The sequence below is a fragment of the Carcharodon carcharias genome, chromosome 13, assembly GCF_017639515.1.
Source record: "Carcharodon carcharias isolate sCarCar2 chromosome 13, sCarCar2.pri, whole genome shotgun sequence".
Taxonomy (NCBI): domain Eukaryota; kingdom Metazoa; phylum Chordata; class Chondrichthyes; order Lamniformes; family Lamnidae; genus Carcharodon; species Carcharodon carcharias.
This window is the reverse complement of record NC_054479.1, coordinates 31,974,968-31,994,575: the sequence shown is the minus strand read 5'-3', so window position 1 is coordinate 31,994,575 and position 19,608 is coordinate 31,974,968. Positions and strand designations below refer to the sequence as shown.

Sequence of the window (19,608 nt, the reverse complement as noted above, 5' to 3'; positions counted from 1 at the left end):
AAAAAGTTTCTGTCTAAATGCAATTAGGGGATACCCCTGTATCACAGATGGGAATACAGCCTCAACATAAATCTGCATTTGTGTGAAGACAATAGCATAAGCAGACAACAGTGCATTATAACCTTTACAGGTTTATTAAACAATTTAACTACAGATGACAGCTTTTAAATTCTTAAATTATACCAGAATATAAAATGCAGTGAGAAATGGCCATTTGACCCAAGGAATCATAAATCACACCTTAAGAACTAAATTTAACTATAATTAAACGCTGTCAATATTAACCATGTCAAAATTTCATTCACACAGCATAACTGTTGTGAATATCTGATTCCATAATTCATGTGTTTTAGAGGTATAATGTTTTAGTTTTAGGAATATAACTTTTAGATTGGAGATTAAAATATTAAAGGTAGATAAATAGAAACATTTGGTTCAGGAACTGGTAAATAGACCCTGAGTAATTACAGTTCAGAGTGTTTATTTAATGAGGTCAGAAATATAAATGAGAAAACTTAAATAATGGATAACCCATCTCTGGACATCTTGGTACAGCTAGGGTGACTATCATTATCTCAATAAAAGATTTAAATTATTTACACAACACCCCGATTAAAGAAGTTAAAAGCAGTTGCAAAAAAAAGGGAGTTCCTTGGTGGGACTAGCAATTCTAGAAGAGCGTTATAAACTCCATTGGTGATATAAATTATTTATCTGGGTCAGAGAATCAAAGGAGTTGTTTTGAAGGCGAAATGTTCTTCCTTTGCATTTCTGTTTGGAACATCCTACTGTTCGAAACATCCTAGAGTATGCCACATTGCCCTGGAAATTGACTGTGGGGGTTTGAAAGTTCCTTTATTTAATGGGTGCACGCGTGCGCACTCACAGAAGCAAGCAGTCAGTTTAGGAACAAAAACAATTTCAGCTCACTGAGTCGAGGGAGCAAAAGAGATAAATGTTAGTGGGGCCTACATCTTAAGCAGAGAAAATACTATCATTCATTGCATGGAATGTGGTTGGAAGTTCAAGTTCAGTTTTGGAGACAGAATTCAAGAGGGCAGAGAGGCTGAAAGATTTGCCTAGTTTGGAGCTAGAAAAAGGGACAAATCTACAGTAATCTGTGAAGTGAAAACAAGCAGTTAGCTTGGAGAACGCAGTGAAGACCAATATTGAGCTGAAAAAGCTCATAGTCATGACATTTTGAAGACAAGTTGGAAAATTACTTAGCCAAAAGCTAATGGAAGGATCTCCATGAAACTTCATACCATGGACAATAGCTGGAACACTGAAGAAAAATCAAAGTGAATTCCAGAGAGCTGGGACATACTTTTGGGTTGGTCCCAGGAAAATGAATAAAACTTCAAGAGTTCATAAGATAAGGGAACTCTTTTGGGGGGTGGGTGGGACTAAAAGTAAAACTAGATTCATAACATACATAATTATAAACTATAGTATTAAATTTGTAGTGTCTGCTTCATAATTTTAATATACAATTTTTTCCCCGTTTAAAAACATGGAAATCTTGTGGCATAATTCCTTTCAATTTAATGAGTGTTTGAAATTAAACATTAATGGCTCCTACTGAAATTGTAACAATAACCAAATAGTAATTTGCTCTTTTTCTACACTGATCTTGATTTTTCCCTGAAAATAGCATCCTAGAATCAAGATTTGATGTAAAGCGTGTATTTGTATACATATTACTAACTGCACTTTACTGTTTAGAGGATCCAAGAGATAACAGAGTGGAGTTTCTGCATTAGGTGCAACTGACAATTTGGATGTATATTGCATTTGAAATCACATTGATTTTCTCAATTGAAGTTATGGTTCAAGTTTCTGTTCAAACTCTTTTGCATAATCACAAACATAAAATATTCCATGATAGCAACCTGGTGCAGTTTTACTAGCATAGCCAGAAGTAATTTTATCACAAATCATCAGATTTTTAAAGTGCCCAATTCACCACTAGAGCAACCCAATTTTCAAAACACTGAAAATGACTTAAAAATCTAGTGGTGTACATTAGTAAATAAATGATTTAATCTTTAGAAACTTTTAAACCATGAATATGTAAAGAACCTTTTTTTTAAACCTTTCTTGGACCGTGGCTTTAAAAACTACCACGGCTGCAGTTGAAAGACATGTTTCGCTGGAATAGGATGAGGAATATCTACAATGTTGCTTTCCTGAAACATAGGGTGCCATAAGAGAACAGGATGGTGCTGGAAAGGGGTCCTGAACTAAGGGGAACTGCCTAGCAACAACATTTTAATTGGCTCCCGATCAAGTGACCAAGGTTTTGTGTGATAGCAGTGAGCAGAGGGATCCTAGCCTGCAAAGAAAACACACCTAAAACCTCTTTTCTCCTGTGTGTGTAAGTTTCCAGTAAATCTACAAGGCTAGCTAGCTGGCTTTTTCTTCATATCTCTGTAACCTGTTCTCTCTGAAAAATCCCCTGTCAAGAGGAAGAGGGGAAAATCAACAGTAAAGACATCAAAAAACAAGTTTTTCAACCAGTGAACCATAGACTGAAAGTGCTGGGAGACCACCTCATGTCATCAACAACAAACTGCAAGGAATTTAGAAGACATCAAAGTCAACCCATCTAATCCTGTGTGCCGGTTTGGCGCTATTGAACTGTTTTATTTCACCCATAAAATAGATGTTTTGTGTGTGTGTATATCTAGGGGTTTAAGAGTTTAAATTATTGAGTTAGAAATTAGTTCATATTTCTTTCTTTTGCCACCAGTTAGACAATTTTTTCAATGAACAGTTATTTACTTATTAAGTTCACAAACCTGGTGCTTGTATTCTGTTAACCTAAATTAAAACAGTTGAGTAGAATTGGGGCAATTTGGTGGTTTGGTCAAACTTTTCACATTTGTCATGGCTTGGGGAACAGTGGAGCTTAATAAAAACAGAATTACCTGGAAGAACTCAGCAGGTCTGGCAGCATCGGCGGCGAAGAAAAGAATTGACGTTTCGAGTCCTCATGACCTTTCAACAGAACCTGTTGTTCTGTTGAAATGTGTTCTGTTCAAGGGTCATGAGGACTCAAAACGTCAACTCTTTTCTTCTCCGCCGATGCTGCCAGACCTGCTGAGTTCTTCCAGGTAATTCTGTTTTTGTTTTGGATTTCCAGCATCCGCAGTTTTTTGTTTTTATCTCAGTGGAGCTTAATATTACAGCGCACTATCCCCAGTGAGTTGTGACAGTGTACACGCGTAGTAAATAAATTATTTAATCTTTAGAAACTTTAAAATCATGAATACAAGTACATTTGCACCTTAACAAAGGCTCACTTTGAAAAGGATCCTCGAATAATTGCAAATGAGTGCAATCAGAAGAAACCTGCCATGCTCATTATTTCGATTTGAGGCTATTTGTGGGCAGGGCCCGCTTCCAGCACGTTTTTTAAACCAGGGTTCAAGATCATGGAAACCATTTACACTTCATGTAACCTGCGCTTAAAATTCCTCAATCTTTAGCACTGATTTGGCCAATTCAGGAGAATGGTAAAACCAGCACAAACTCTACACCACTATTTCTCAATCTCACTCAACACGAATAATCTGAGTTTGAGGGTTCTTTTGAATCTCTTTTGCACTATAATGTCTTCTTTGGTAAGATTGGTAGATTGGAAACATTTTTGAATGGATTTAAGGAATTAATACAATTTTCACCCATACTGAATCTAGATGATCTTAGTTTTCCTGCATTGAGGATTTTCTATCTCTAACCATAGGAAAGGCAATATCAATAGATGGATGCATGTGAAGGAAACAATACTTTAAATATAGTTGGGGTTCTTCCTGGAGATTTGAAAGCATATTGAAGTCCAGGAAAAAGTGCAAAATAGAGCACTATAAGACAAAAATTCATGCAAAGGACTATTACACCTAAAGCTGACAAATAGCATTCAAGAGGGAATCAAGAAAGAGTAGGGAAAATAACCAGAAGCATACAATAGTTAGCTCTGAAGAGCGAAGCTTGATAGGCTAAAGGTGGACTTTACCAAAAGCCAAGTGTTGTCTCAATAAGCAACACAAAAGTAATTGGCTATGAGGAACTGAAAGCAAGATACACTGCCCTCTGAACAGCGTAAAAATGTGATTCTACAATTGCATGGGAAGAGAACAGGAGATGGTGAACACTGAAGGCAAGCAATGCAAAGTAGTTTGATGAGTGTAGAACAATATCAATTGGCTAATGAGTTGTAACTTATTCCAGAGCTTCAAACCAAGTGAATAAATGAAGCAGCTGGCTTAAGTTACTTTCTTTCCATTAAAACAATGGGAGGGCTCATACACGTGCAAACACCTCTGCCTCCTCTGCTTGGGCCAACATGTACTTTTTTGTTCCAGTGGTTGGTAATCATAAGCACATAAAGGAGCGTTAAAAGTAAAGGTTCTGACAGCAAGTTAAACACTCTAAGTAATTGGTCAAAGTAATTAACTCCCAACTCCTACAATATTATGCAAAGGAATAAAATTTATATTAACCACAGTACATACAGAAATAAAAAGGCCGTAAAATAAGCAGAACTGATTCTGAAAGTACAAGGAAGCAAAACCTTTCAAATACAAAAAACATCTAGTCAACAATCAGAACTTACCTAACAATGGTACTTTGTTCTGTAGTAATTCACAATAGCTTGCAGTAAGGATTCCTACTGGGTTGGTTGGTACAAAGCGTCCTTCCCGTACCAGACGCTCACAAGTTCGCATCAGGGTCCCTGAGAATTGGGAAGGATCAACTCCATAATCTCTCCAACCTCCAACCCCATCTGCCACCCCTGAGAGAAAAGCAATTTGTATAAAGACTTAAAATTAATTTGAAACCACAAACAAAATTCAGGAAATCTGAAAAGCCAAAAATGTGGGAAGCACTCAGATCAGGTCTGTTCTCTGCACAGATGGTGGTGCAAATTAACAATTGTGTCTGTGGGTCCTTTGCAGAAACCAGGTGTTTCCAACATTTACTGTTGTTGGTTTTTCAAATTTCATCTCATGGGATATGGTTCTGAACTGAATATGGCATTGAAACAGTTCTACTTCTGTTTTCACAAAAATGTCACTGACTTGCCAGAGGTGTAGCTAATTACATTGTTTTAGGCACATACATTAATTTTAGAAGAAAACAACCAACAGGTAAATATATTTAATGTGCTTTACCAACATGAAATTTTGAAGCATGTCTCAACAAATTTACCAGATACAGCACATTTAATTACAGCTTCGAGTGGCATTTTGAAGTCATCAGTAATTGCTGAGTATGCTAACTCAGACAATCTAGTTCAGCCTAACATGAAGCAGTTTGGCAATCACAATTTTAAAAACTGGATAGTCACCTGCAGTCAGGCATTTTACAATATTTTCAGCAGAGTGAACAAATCCATTTCCAGTCCACTTCTGTGCATTGAAATCATTTCCACCAATTGTTAGTTTTATGCAAAAGCACAGATGGTCTTGCACAAACTGTAAGGCCAGATTGAAACCAGTAAATTTCAAATCAGTCCAGCACATTTTGAAGCCAAGCAACATAATCACTTTCAAAATCATGCTCGCAGGCACATTACCACGAATTGAGTGTAGACTTGGTTTTTCATTTAGCAAGCAGATTCTGTTTTTGCTTAAAACTCAGTCCCTGTTGCTCACAAACCATCATATCCTTTCCCCATAGTTTCAGAGTTCATTCTCCGATATCAATAGTTACAAAAGAACAAATCACACTTCTATCATTTGATTTGTGAAAGTTGTCCAGTTCACCTTTCTTGTTAGGAATGTTTCTAATTGGTTGCAGCAGTTTGATAAATCTTTCCAGCACTTTGCCTGACTCAGCCATAGCATATTCATGAAGTACACAATTTCTGAATAATAGACACCAGTCTCTTTCAGCAACTCAACAAACTGGCGATGGTTTAGTACATTGGATCAGATAAAAATGATGTTTGCAACAGTTTTCATCACATCTTTCAAATGAATCATTAACTGCCATTAAACACAGAGTTCTTGGTGAATTATACAGTGAAAGACTGCTGTATACTTCCAATCTTTTGTCAGCAATGTGATAAAATCAGAGCTTTGACCATTTATAGAAAATGTACTGAGGTGACCAAAAGCAAATGATCCAGGATTTGCTCAAATCTTCCAATGTTTTGTAGCAGCCAAAAGCTTAGTCTCGTGCAGTGTTTCAGTCCCATGCACACCAACAGCTTTTGGAGTCAAAATCTTGCTCAACAAATTGCACATGGAATACTAACCAAGCAGTGCTAAAAGTGCCTCCAGACAGATCCAGTAAACAACAAACTGAACACTCTAACTCTAAAATTTTCTGCAGAATTAAGCTTGATATTTGGTTCATAGTTTTCCAATAAAGTGCTCATGAGTGCCAATTTCTTTTACCACCTCTCCATCAGAAAAGTTTCTTTTTTGCATAGGTTACAACTTTCAAAAACAACATATATCATTTCAGCACAATGTTCTGCTGAGAGTTAAGTTCAGTCACAAAATTTCATGTATTCTTTGTGAAACCAATTGGAAATTGTCAAATTCAGATATTTAAAATGTTTCTTAAATTATTCACCTGACTCTCAACAAACAACTGTTTTCCCCACAGTGGAACACCAGAATTGTTCAGCAAGCATTGCTCAATTGCAAAATGACATCCAACAGTACAGTTAGTTTTGGGTTTTGTAAGCATAGACTGGTTGAGTTTTACTCTGCCTATTACGAACAACCAAAGGAACATGCTGTTTGACTCGATCAGCTAATTATTGGGACATATGGCCTATGTACCTGATATCACACTGGCACTGAATTTCATTCACAAAGTTGGCCAATTGTGTGGTAGGCAAAATGTCTTTTTGGACTTGTGGCAGCATCCTGTTATTGGAAAATACCATTCGCATAGCCACTGCATAGTAGCTACATGAAACAGCTTCCTTAACCTGTTCAAATTTTTGAGAAACTTTGCCTTTCCAGAATAATTTGAGGTGGATGAGACACTTTTTAGTTCCCAAAGTCCATGATTGTTCAGCAAGTTCTAAACAATCCTAAGTGCGCTCATAGGTACACTAACAACCAATTTAAGATACTCAGTCAAGCTTGTAATATGGCTCATTTATGCTTGCTGGAAGTGACATACATTCATACAGAGTTCTCCACAAAGGAATACGTTCAAGCCTTGCGCCTTTTTGTTGAATCACCCGGGAGCTTGGGGAGTCTATAGTTTCCGGTTGCTTTCTGCATGGCAATGCTTTGGCCAGATTCGACTTGCCAGCCAAGCACCCTTTTTTCCTGTGGTGTAAACTGTTGCAATTGTTTGAAATTTGGCATTCTTGACTCTGAAGTGTCAAGGTGAAAAGCTTCGACAAAATCTTCGCTTTTCAGCAAAATTCAACCACTGCTTTTTTTGATCTATATTAATGAAATAAGGGTATGCCTGGTACAATTTCAAAATCTGCAGATTACAATTTTGTAGAGCAATATTGTGAACTGAGGAGGATAAAGATAGACTTAGAAAGGACAGACTTTTGATGGAATGGGTGGACACATGAAAGATGAGGTTTAATGCAGAGAAGTGTGAAGTGTTACATTTTGATAGGAAGAACTAGGGAAGCAATGTAAAATAAAAGGATACAATTCAAAAGTGGGTACAGGAGCAGAGGCAGCTATGGGAATACGGACACAAATCATTGAAGGTGGTAGGGTAGGTTGAGAAAGCGGTTAATAAAGCATATGGGATCCTGGACATTATAAACAGGGACAGAATACAAAAGCAAGAAGAGTATGATGAATCTTTATAAAACATTGATTCGGCCTCAACTGGAGTGCTGTCCAATAATTCTGGGTATCACACTTTGGTAAAGATGTGAAGGCATTAGAGAGGGTGCAGCAAAGACTTATAAGAATGGTTCCATGTTGGGGACTTCAGTTATGAGGATAGATTAGAGAAGCTGAGGCTGTTCCCCTCAGAGACACCAAGGTTGAGAGATTTGATAGAGGTGTATAAGATCATGCCAGGGTGGGGCCGGGTCAGAATAGGTAAGGAGAAACTGTTCCCATCGGTGGAAGGGTCAAGAACCAGAGGATACTGATTTTAAAAAGTGATTGGCAGAAGAATCCAAATGGAGAATTGAGGAAAAACATTTTAAAGCAACAAGTGGGTGGGATCTGGAATGCACCATCTGAGAGTGCAGCAGAGGCAGATTCAATTGCGGCTTTCAAACAAGTATTGGATAATTATTTGAAAAGAAAAAAATTGCAAGGCCACAAGGAAAAGTGGGAGAGTGGGGCTAGCTGAGTGGCTCTTGCAAATTTCAAGCTTCAGGTAATGACTAATTGTCACTGACTCTGGGGGGAAAGCCTGGACACTGGGAAGACGAAGACTTCAGTAGAAAGCAACTGGGAGTTTGTGTGTGTGTGTGGGGGGGGCGGGGGTTGGTGTGTGTATGGAAAGAGAGGCGCTATGGTAGAAAGGTACATGGAGTCAGTTTCATGGAGGGCACACTTCATTGCAGGAGCAGTGAATTGCAGTGTGGTGGAAAGAGATGGATATTTTAAGCAGCAAGACCACTGTTGAGGTAATGAGTGTACAGAGCTGGAAGCAACCTAGAACTTTGACTCAAATGGAGTACACATGCAGCAAAGTGAAGAGTGGCCAAGAAATTTAGCCAGTAGGCAATAAATGCCACAGTGACATCACAACAAAAGTGCCATGACGATGTTCTTCCACCTTCTGCCACACTGAATAGCTCATTTTCTTTACCCCAAATCTCTTTTGTCTTAACGTCAATTAGCTATTAATACTGCCATTTAACTCTGTAGCCACCCACTATATGGTGTCTTAAAAGTCTTCTGACCATCTAGATATATTGCATTACCCTTGTTCACTCTCCCTGATACCTTTTCAAAGAATTCAGCAAGATTCATCCAACAAAAAACCTTCCCATTTGAAATCCATGTTGACTATTCATCATTATATTTTTGGTTACGAGATTTTTCTCACTTTTGCCTTTAGAGGGGGCTCCATTATTGTTCCTACCACCAATGTTAAGCTGACTGCTCTATAGTTCCCTGGACTAGTAATGCCTGTATTTAAGAAATAGAATGTTAGCTACCCACCAGTGCTCTGACACTACATCTTTTTCTAATGAATTAAATGATTAAATATGTGCAATAGCACGAATGCTATCTCTTCAATAGATTCTTCTAAAACGTATGCTAACAATCCATTCAGACCAGGGATTTTATCCCCAGAGTTTGATTAGTTTATTATTTCTCCTCTGGTTTAAACGTGGTTATAGCATGGCCTCCACCACTGAAGTTGGGCCTATTTTTGCCCATTAGTCAGTCTGTCTGTAAACAATCTCTCTCAAAAACTAATGGACTGATTTCAATGAAACTTGGTACACAGATGGGGTATGGCCCAAGGAAGAACGGCTTAGTTTTTGGCAAAGATGCAGATCCGGATCCTGGAATTATTTAAAGGCTCCATTAACTTTGGGAAAAAAGGACAAGTTATTGTGGGTTGTTTTATTCAGAATGTTGTGAACTGCCTCATACACTATGGTGTAATTTGTCACAACTGTCAAAACATGGCCAAAGGTTTCAGAGCAGGTTGTTGGATGTGGATTGGCCTGAAGCCTCCTCCGTGAGGTGCAAGCTCTTAATAAAAAAAGTTCTTTTTTCAGCTTTGTAGTTACAGGGGATCAACCAGGTGGGGAAAAGCTGATTATCTGTAATAATGGAGTGACACAGCTTACAGAAATATATTTCTTTATTTGCCTAACGGCATCTTTTGATGTCATGTCAACCCAATGTCTCTCCATGGTAAATACTGAAGCGAAATAATTACTTAACATTTCTGCCACTTCGCTATTGCTGCCTGATATTTCATCCTGTCCATGCCTTAGTGGCCCTATTCCCCTCCCAACTTTTTTTTAAAAATGTGCCTGCACAACATTTTACTATTACTTTTTGTTCCCTGATGATTTAATTTCAGTTCCTCTTTGTCTTCCTAATTTTGATTTCTCTCCTGATATCCTTGTACACATTCTTGTCATGCTATCCTCTGCTATCCACATACTTAGTATATGCTTCTTTCCATACTCTCAATTTTTCTCCCATATTTTGTTTACCACGGTGTTTCATCAGTGTTTATTTTGTTCTTGTTCCTGTGAAGATGGATGTTATTTTTTAAAATATTTTTGGGAATATGGTGGTATGTTGTAAAGAAGGCTGTGTGCATTCACACATGGGTAATCAAACTGGAGGAAGGTTAGAGAAGACAGCTTGCCTGTGGGAACCAAGGGATGAAAGGTAAAGGTGCTAGATGTACAAATTTGTAACGAGAGGCTATGTGAAGTTAGAATTCTGAGTAAATAAGTTGGGTTTAAAAATTTGCATTAGGCGATAGCTAAGAACTTGATTTTTCAACTGCTAAATTTCAAAGGGAGCTTAAGGAACTTTTGCAACTTACAAAGGTTTCATAAGTAAACAAGGGACAGTCATTAATTTTTATTTTATGTGCAAGTGGAAGCAACAGGAAAACATGAAAGATTTTTATATTTTGGAAAAGTTGAGTTCAAAGAGGTACTTAGGACAATGGAGTCTAGGATGAAAGGGAAAAAAAATATTTAAGGGAAATGTTTAGTTGTGTTGTGGTGGCTGTGTGGGGGAGATATCCTGAGACCAGTTCTGTGCTGAGAAAAGTTGTGAATTTGAAGCAGCCATCCAGTCAAAAGTCTTTGACGTCAGAACATAGTCTGTTCCTGAACTTGCTTCAGATTTCCACAGAAGGGTGGAAGAGAGTGAGGAGTTGTTGGGTATACTTTATTGAAGTAGCAGTTTTTTTTGCCATGGGTAATATTAGAGATTTTTAACCATAAAAATCCAAAGAGGACTGTTGTCAAGTGGTTTACTTGTCTGTTCTGACCAATTGGTTTTTTTTGGGGGAATGTTTTATAAGACTATTTTAAATGTATATTTTAATCGTGTGCTTTTTTTCTTCTTGTGAATAAATCTTTAAATTTTAAAATCCTAAAAGTATTACTGGGATTCTATGTTTCTGTGATCAGTAATTTTACCTCATTTCAAAATACAAAAAAAAGTTATGATCAGTGAGACAAGTTTTCCTCTGAGATTTGGCTTGCTCAGCGAATAACATCGGCTGTCATAACACTCTTAACTAGAATCTATTTTCCTGGACTGTTGAACATCATTTTATATGTCTCCCCATTGCTGTTCTATATCATTGTTTTCCACTTCAATCTTAAAGAAACAAATTATATTTACTGGCACAGTCTGACCAAACAAGAAAAGTCAAGCAACCTGTGGCAGTGTTCATTTACCTATTGCAAGGAAGCATAAATAAAACACAAAATGCTGGAAATACACAGTACCTAAAAATATTTTCATATTCAAACTCTTTACCAGAGCTGAAAAATTGATACCTTTATAGCACTTGAACAAGACAAGAACAGGCAAGAGCCAAGGGCCAGATAGTCAGAGAGTCTAAATTGCTTGTGTGAAAACAATTATATATATAAAGCAGAAAGAGATTAAGTAATACTTGTAGTACAAAGATCACCTTAGTTAACAGAAAGGCATTAGAAAAACAAGAAGGGAGCCAAAACAAGCAAACGAAGTTCAAGGTGGACACAACAAACAACAAGGGTGTCCTGGGATAATAATCTGTGTTGATATAGACAGAGGCGCTTTACAGAACTGAGACAGTGAGGGAATTTGCAAAAGCTGGATCAAAAAATGGATTTAAAGGCAGATTTTTGAACAGTAGAGAGGCAGCAGAGGAATTTATGGAGGGAGTTTCAGGAGACATAGCCAAAGCAATTGAAGGCTCTCCACCACAAGTAGGGGATGAGGTTGGGAAGTGGAAGGAGAGATGCACAAAACACAGAACAAAAGGTTTGTGGAGGTTACAAATGTAGGTTTGAAGCAAGACTGTAGAGAAAGACAACGATTTTTAATCTTGTGGCGTGGAATGCAGAGAGATGTGGGATCCATCATGGTCAAGAAAAGTCACTTTAATGATTAAAAAACTGGTGTGGAAGAGGTTGGTGGGTTTCATGAAAGACAAACCTTAGGAGTAGTAGACATAAGAATAAAGGGCTGATTAGGAACAGATGGGTTAAAATCAAGGAAGGCGGCAGTCGATGAAATCCAATTTAAATGAAATGTTGGAGATCAGAGTGGCAAAGTTTAATGTGGTTCCTTATGGAGAATAGAAACTACGGGGTCCTTGATTTCATCCCCACCACCCCAGAAACTGGCAAATAAATGAACTGAAGTAATTAGAGGAACGAGAAACGATCTGACAATGGCACTAAAGAAGGTCAACTGTGGAAGAGGTGGAGGCATAGAAGAAAAGTTGAAAGTTTATTGGTGTATGTGTGAGGCAGCTTGGGGGACATCAGGGGAAGGAGAATTAATTGTTTTCCCAGTCAGCCACTAACTTCACTTTGCTCTGGAAAAATTGAACCAGTTTAAGTAATAGACTATTCAGCAGCTAACTTTTTTTTAAAAACTTATTTGGGCTATTTTCATCAGTATTCCCATTGCTTGAAATTATTCAAAATGCTTTTATTAACAAAATGCAAGATTTTAAAACTAACACAGCAGTTTCCAGCATTACAGACAACCAGTCAGCTGTGTGTGCTATTGACATATACCATTGAAATACAAAACAAAACGACAGGAGGAAAATTCTTTGAACGGGAACAATTCACAGGCATAAAATAACACACCAGCTTCTGAGTCAGCCGCAATATTTGACCATACTGTTTAACATTAAACATTATCAGTTTAAAACTAAGTAGAAACGGGGGTCTAAATTTGCTTTTAAATATCTGTAGTTAGAAATATTTTAATTCGCAAATAGCTGTCCAACGTAATCAAGAAATCATGGGAAGTCACAAAAAAATGTTTAATGAGATTTATTTAATTTAAACAGGCTTTTTCTTTATGGGATATTCACTGATATGTGGGGCTTGTCTTATGAGGAGAGACTGAGCAGTTTAGGCCTACACTCGCTAGAGTTTAGAAGGATGAGAGGAGATCTAATTGAGGTAAAAAAGATGCTAAAGGAGATAGACAAAGACGTGGAGCAGATGTTTCACTTTGTGGGGCATTCTAGAATGAGAGGCCATTGTTTTAGGCTTAAGGGTGGTAGATTTAAATCAGAGATGAGGAAGAATTACTTTTCTCAAAGGGTCGTGAATCTATGGAATTCAGAGTGCAGTAGATGCTGGGACGCTGAATAAATTTGAGGAGATAGACAGATTTTTGATTGGTAACGGGTTGAAAGGTTATGGGGAGAGGGCGGGAAATTGGAGTGGAGGCCGAAATGAGATCAGCCATGATCGTATTGAATGGTGGGGCAGGCTCGAGGGGCTGAATTGCCTACTCCTGGTTCTTATGTTCTTATGAGTAAGTTACAAAACTGGCACTTGGACTACAAAAATCACAGTTGTGGATAATGACCAAAACTAAGGAATTCCAGTGTCTCAGTACTAGAAAGTTGAAGACAGCTCAGAGAGATATTGGGGCATGGCAGCCAATGCAGTTTTTTTATTTTATTCAGTCACAGGACGTGGGTGTCACTGGCTAGGCCAGTGTTTGTTATCTATACCTAATTGCCCTCGAGAAGCTGGTGGTGAGCCACCTTCTTGAGCTGCCGCAGTCCATGTGGGATAGGTACATCCACAGTGCTGTTAGGATAGGAGATCCAGGGACAGTGAAGGAACGGCAACATAGTTTGTAATTAGGATGTTGTGTGGCTTGGAGGGGAGCTTGCAGGTGGTGGTGTTCACATGCATCAGCTGCCATTGTCCTGCTAGGTGATTGAGGTCCCTGTTTGCAAGGTGCTTTGATGGAGGCTTGGCAAATTGTTGCAGTGCATCTTGTATGTGTTACACACTGCTATCACTGTGTGTCAATGATGAAGGGAGCAAATGGATGGGGTACCAATTAGGAGGGCTGCTTTGTCTTGGATGGTATCAAATTTCTTGCATGTAGTTGGAGCTGCACTCATTAGGCAAGTGAACAGTATTTCATCACACTCCTGACTTGTGCCTTGTCAATAGTGGTCAGGCTTTGTGGAATCAGGAGGGACTTACTTGCCACAGAATTTGCAGCCTCTGACCTGCTCTTGTAGCCACAGTATTTATATGGCAGGTCTAGTTCAGTTTCTGTTCAAAGGTAACCCCCAAGATGTTGATAGTTAGGGATTCAGCGATGGTAATGGCACTGAATGTCAAGGGAAGATGGTTAGATTCTCTGTTTTATGGAGATGGTCCTTGCCTGGCACTTAAGTGGCAAGTAACAGTCACACCACCTTATAGCCAAAGTCTGAATGTGGCCCAGGGCTTGTTGCATATGGACACGGACTGCTTCTTTATCAAAGGAGTCGCAAATGGTGAACATAGCGCTATCATCAGCAAACATCCCCATTTCTGACCTTATGGAGGGAAGGTCATTCATGAAGCAGCTGAAGATGGTTGGGCCTAGGAGACTGCCCTGATGAACCCCTGCAATGAAGTGCTGGGACTGAGATGATCGGCATCCAACAACCACAATCATCTTCCCTTGTGTCAGGTATGACTCCAACAGTGGGGAGTTTTGCTCTCGATTCCCATTGAATCTAGTTTTTCCAGGCCGCCTTGATGCCACACTGGGTCAAATGTGGCCTTGACATCAAAGGCAGTCAACTCTCACCTCTTGCATTCAGCTCTTTTGTCTACGATGTGATCAGGAACTGAGCAGCCCTGACAGAACTCAAAACTGAGCATCAGTGAGCAGGTTATTTCCAAGTTAAGTGCTGCTTGATAGCACTGTTGACAACACTTTCCATCATTTTGCTGATGATCAAGAGTAGACTGATGGGGTGGAAATTGGTCAGGTTGAACTTATCCTGCTTTTTGTCAACAGGATAACGTTGGCAATTTTCCATATCATCTGGCAGATGCACTGGAACAGCGAGCTAGGGACATGACTCGTCCTGGAGCACAAGTCTTCAGGATTCCTGCCAAGCGTTGTCAGGGTCCGTAGCCTTTGCAGCATCCAATTAAGGACAGGGGCAGATGGGTGGGACTTGGTACAGGATAGGATCCAGGCAGCGGGCTTTTGCGTAAGCTGAAATTTATGGAGAGTGGAAGATAGATGGCCAGCCAGGAGAGGGTTGGAACAGTTGAGACTTGGGGTGACAAAGGCATCCATGAGGATTTCAGCAGCTGACAGAGACTGAGACAGGCATTGTCACAAATGTGGAAGTAGATCGCTTTTGGCATGGAGCAGATAGAGGGCCAGAAGCTCAATCCAAGTCAAATAGATTGCCACGGTTGCCTACAATCTGGTTCAACCAAAGACAATGGGCTGGGAAAAAGAGAGTTTGAGGTGAGGGGCAAAGATGATGACTTTGGCCTTTCCAATATTTATGCTCATGAAAGACAGTCAAGCTGCTTGGCTCGCATTCAGAGGCAGTGGAGAAGTAAAGCTGGTGATCGTCAGCATACAAGTGAAATTGACTGTGCTTTTAGATGATGTAATAACACCCTCGCAGTAATGGCACTGCAGCATCTCCACTGATGGGGGAGCAGGGATTGCAATTATAGTGTGACAAATCTACACAGGTAGCTTCCAGCAGAAACATGGATACAATAGTGGGAAAAAGTCAAGATTGTTTTAATATAGATAAACCATTTCTTTCCCCTCTCCAGTCAAAGATCATACCTTCTAGAGGAATAGAATCCATGACTTTGATGTGGGTCACCACTGAAATGGAGTGGCAGTACAAATCACTGACCACTAGACAGTTAGCCACGAGTAAAGTTAGGCAAGGTCCTACATAAAGATGACAGTTATTGGTTCAACACACACACTCCTTGATATCTGGTGCATTTTCTTAACTTACCACAGGCTCTTCAAATATCAGTATGACTGTCAAAACAATTCCAAATTAAACTTGTTGATTCCTTACATTTTTCTTTAAAGAATTAAGCCATTTCCTCTTTACAGCAATCTTAAATTAACTCACGCTACAATGGTTTTCACATTGTAAAAAACATACGCACAATTTAGAAAAGAATAAATTTGATGGATTTAAGGCTACGTTTATACAGTTGCTAGATCTCAAACTGGTAGCTATAAAATAATTCCCAAGCTGGCAAAGCCCCATTTGTGCTGCGCAACTGCAAATTGAGTTTTCAGGGTCAAAAGTGTGTTCTAATCAACACACATTTACTTAGAAGCAGAGCTCTGCGGATGGTGTCTAATTTCAAAATGCCTTATGCTTGGATAAAGTGCCCATTCTCAAAATATTTAAAGTGTTCATGAGAGCCAGGGAACCTCCTGCACATTTTTTAAACTAGGTTTGATACTGGACTATAGTTACATTCCATGTAGTGTCAATCTGAATGAAGCAAGCAAATGTATCGCCCATTTGTTTCACAGCTCCACTTAATTAAAATTTAAATGATCAAATTTTAATTCTGCATATTCTTTAATTACATCATAGAAATGGCCCCAACAAAACAGACGTGACAGTATAACTGCAACCAAAGGCACAGGTATCTTTGCAACTCGTGTTCTATTCGTGTAGATATTCATTGCACACATGCACATACTCTAATGGTCACCATTGTGATTTTACCAAACCAGGACGGTTCAAGTCAATTAAATTAACCTCTGTTCCAAATGATGTTTCAAAATATGCAATCTCATCGACACCACATATTAATGTTAACATATGGTCGATTTCATATTTTCATATGATTGACAAATGCGGAAGTCAGTCTCAGTACACCAGTCCAAATACAGAAGTGAGTGCCTTTTTTGTTCGAAGACAAATGTTTGAAACTGCAGTACTATAATGTTAACAGAACTGTAGTAAGGGCCTGTACGCGTTGTTTTCCAATTCAACTGTGGGAAATTTACGAATTTTTGCAATAGGCATGAACTGTATCTCCAACACTTCCCCAACACAATTTTCATAGCCTGTCAGAACAAAACATCCCATGAACAGACATGACCCAAAAAAAAATTTATTCCCAATTAGAACCTATTTTGGGCCATAAATTTGCCTTTTAATGATCAGGAAGCTAAAAAGTTTGGGAATTTCATACATTACATAAAACATCGCAAGTGCAACTAAAAATTGAGGCCCATGTCTTATCCAATTGGCACTAACTGCGGGCTAGCATGTTATTGATCATATCGAAGGTAAAAATGGTGTTTTAACACAATGCTAAATAACATAGATGTTTAAACAGCACTTTATAACTTGCTGAATTTTTTAAAAATGTATTCATTCATTGGATGTGGGCTTTGCTGGCTGGGTCAGCATTTATTGCCCATCCCTAGTTATCCGTAGGAAGGTGTGGTGAGCTGCCTTTTTAAACCGCTGCAGTCCATGTTGTGTAGGTACACCCACAATGCTGTTAGGAAGGGGGTTCCAGGATTTTGACCCAGCGACAGTGAAGGAACTGCAATATACTTCCAAGTCAGGATGGTGAGTGACTTGGAAGGGAACTTCCAGGTGGTGGTGGTATTCCCATCTATCTGCAGCCCTTGTCCCTCCAGATGGTAGTGGGTTTGGAAGGTGCTGTTGAAGGAACCTTGGTGAATTCCTACAGTGCATCTTGTAGATGGTACACACTGCTACTACTGTGTGTCACTGGTGGAGGGAGTGAAAGTTTGAGGGCTTTTTCCTGGACGGTGTCAAGTTTCTTGAGCATTGTGGGAGCTGCACTCAAACAGGCAAGTGGGGAGTATCCTATCACACTCCTGACTTGTGCCTCGCAGATAGTGGACAGGCTTTGGAGAGTCAGGAGGAGAGCTACATCACAGGATGCCTAGCCTCTGACCAGCTCCTGTAGCCACAGTATTTATATGGCTAGTCCAGTTCAGTTTCAGGTCAATGGTAACTCCCAGGATGTTGATAGTGGGGGGTTTCAGTGATGGTAATGCAACTGAATAACAGGGGGGCAATGGTTGAATTCTCTCTTGTTGGAGATGGTCATTGCCTGGAACTGGTGTGGCACAAATGTTACTTGCCACTTGTCAGCCCAAGCCTGGATATTGTCCAGGTCTTGCTGCATTTGGACACAGACGGTTTCAGTATCTGAGTCGTCGCTAATGGTGCTGAACATTGTGCAATCATCAATGAACATCCCCACTTCTGGCCTTATGATAGAAGGAAGGTCATTGGTGAAGCAGCTGAAGATGGTTGGGTCAAGGACAATACCCTGAGGAGTTCCTGCTGTGACACCCTGGATCTGAAATGACTGGCCTCCAACAACCAATCTTTTGTGCTAGGTATGACCCCAACCAGCAAAGAGTTCCCCCCCCACCATCCCCCCCCCCCCCAATTCCCATGGACTTCAGTTTTGCTCACCTCACCTGGGAGTTCAGTTCTTTTGCCCATGTTTACACCAAGGCTGTAATGAGCTCAGAAACTGAGTGGCCCTGGCAGAACCCGAACTGGGCATCGATGAGCAGGTTATTGCTATGTTCAATATCACTGTTGATGATCCCTTCCAAGACTTTATTGATGATCGCGAGTAGACTGATGGGGCAGTCAGTAATAGGCCGGGTTGGATTGGCACTGCTTTTTGTAATGTTGTCCTTCCATCGGTGTCGATGCTGAACCGGGCCTTTGGTATCTGCCACAACGCTGGACTCGCCCCCAAGCCCATTGTTTAATTATACTTTTGAACTTTAAACGCTGCGGTTCTCCGATTGGAAACAAATAATAAAAAAATAACAAAATAATTACCCAAGACATCGGCGCTCCTGTGGCGGGCAATGAAACACGCGTCGTCCCCGTAACACATCCCCTTCTTCAAAATCCCTTTCCTGAAGTCCTTCCCAAAGCCGCAACTGGCTGTGACTAGACTATAATCCCGAGAATCCGTCTGGGACAGTCCTCCTAACACCGCTCTGGCCACCAGTCTGCCGTAAGACAAAACTGAGAACATCACTGCACCCCGCGGGGGCGACCTGACCGGCACCTTACAGCCCACAGTGACCGGCAGGGAGGACAGGGACAGGACAGGGCAGGGCGGGTGCGGACAGGCTCCGCTCCGCTCCACAGCGCCACACACAAACACGCAGCTCCACTCGCTCGCTCTCTCTCGTCTCGTACTTTTCTCCTCCGAAAACAACAACACTCTTGTCACTCAAAGTCTCTGTTGCAGGTGGACCCGGCCGGCTCCGTCGAACTGCAGCCCGATAATCGCCATCTTCCTTGCGCAAGACGCAACAGCAACGACACCGAGCAGACGGACTTCTCACCGAACGTTACAACGCTGCCCTTCCCCCTCCCTTTCCTCCCTTTAACCGCCCCTAGCGCGCGCGCAAGCGCACTGCTTGCAGTGCTCGCCCGCCGCTCTCGTGACTGGACTCCGCCGCTCTGACCTCACTGGATTGGGGCTGTACGTCACCGCCGTCCTGGCGTCACAATCGGCCACCGTCTTGCTCGAAGAAACCCCACCCCCCTGCTTGATCGTATTTTTTTTAAACTGCGTGATGAGCGCGGAGTTCGTGACGCGGTGACATCATACACATTGAAGTTTAATGCTGCGTTTTT

At 40.3% G+C, this 19,608-nt stretch overlaps 1 protein-coding gene across 1 annotated transcript in view; it reads right to left on the bottom strand.

Annotated features, from left to right (window-relative positions):
- LOC121286265 (protein phosphatase PTC7 homolog) overlaps positions 1–19,349 on the bottom strand; it is a 28,725-nt gene extending 9,376 nt beyond the window's left edge. Inside the window, exons 1-2 of the mRNA XM_041203306.1 lie at positions 18,796–19,349; positions 4,619–4,798 (exon numbers count right to left, since the gene is read on the bottom strand). Coding sequence (XP_041059240.1) covers positions 4,619–4,798; positions 18,796–18,997 — 382 coding nt within the window. The 5' untranslated portion in view covers positions 18,998–19,349. The remainder of the gene's footprint in view (positions 1–4,618; positions 4,799–18,795) is intronic.
- Positions 19,350–19,608: the final 259 nt, after the last annotated feature.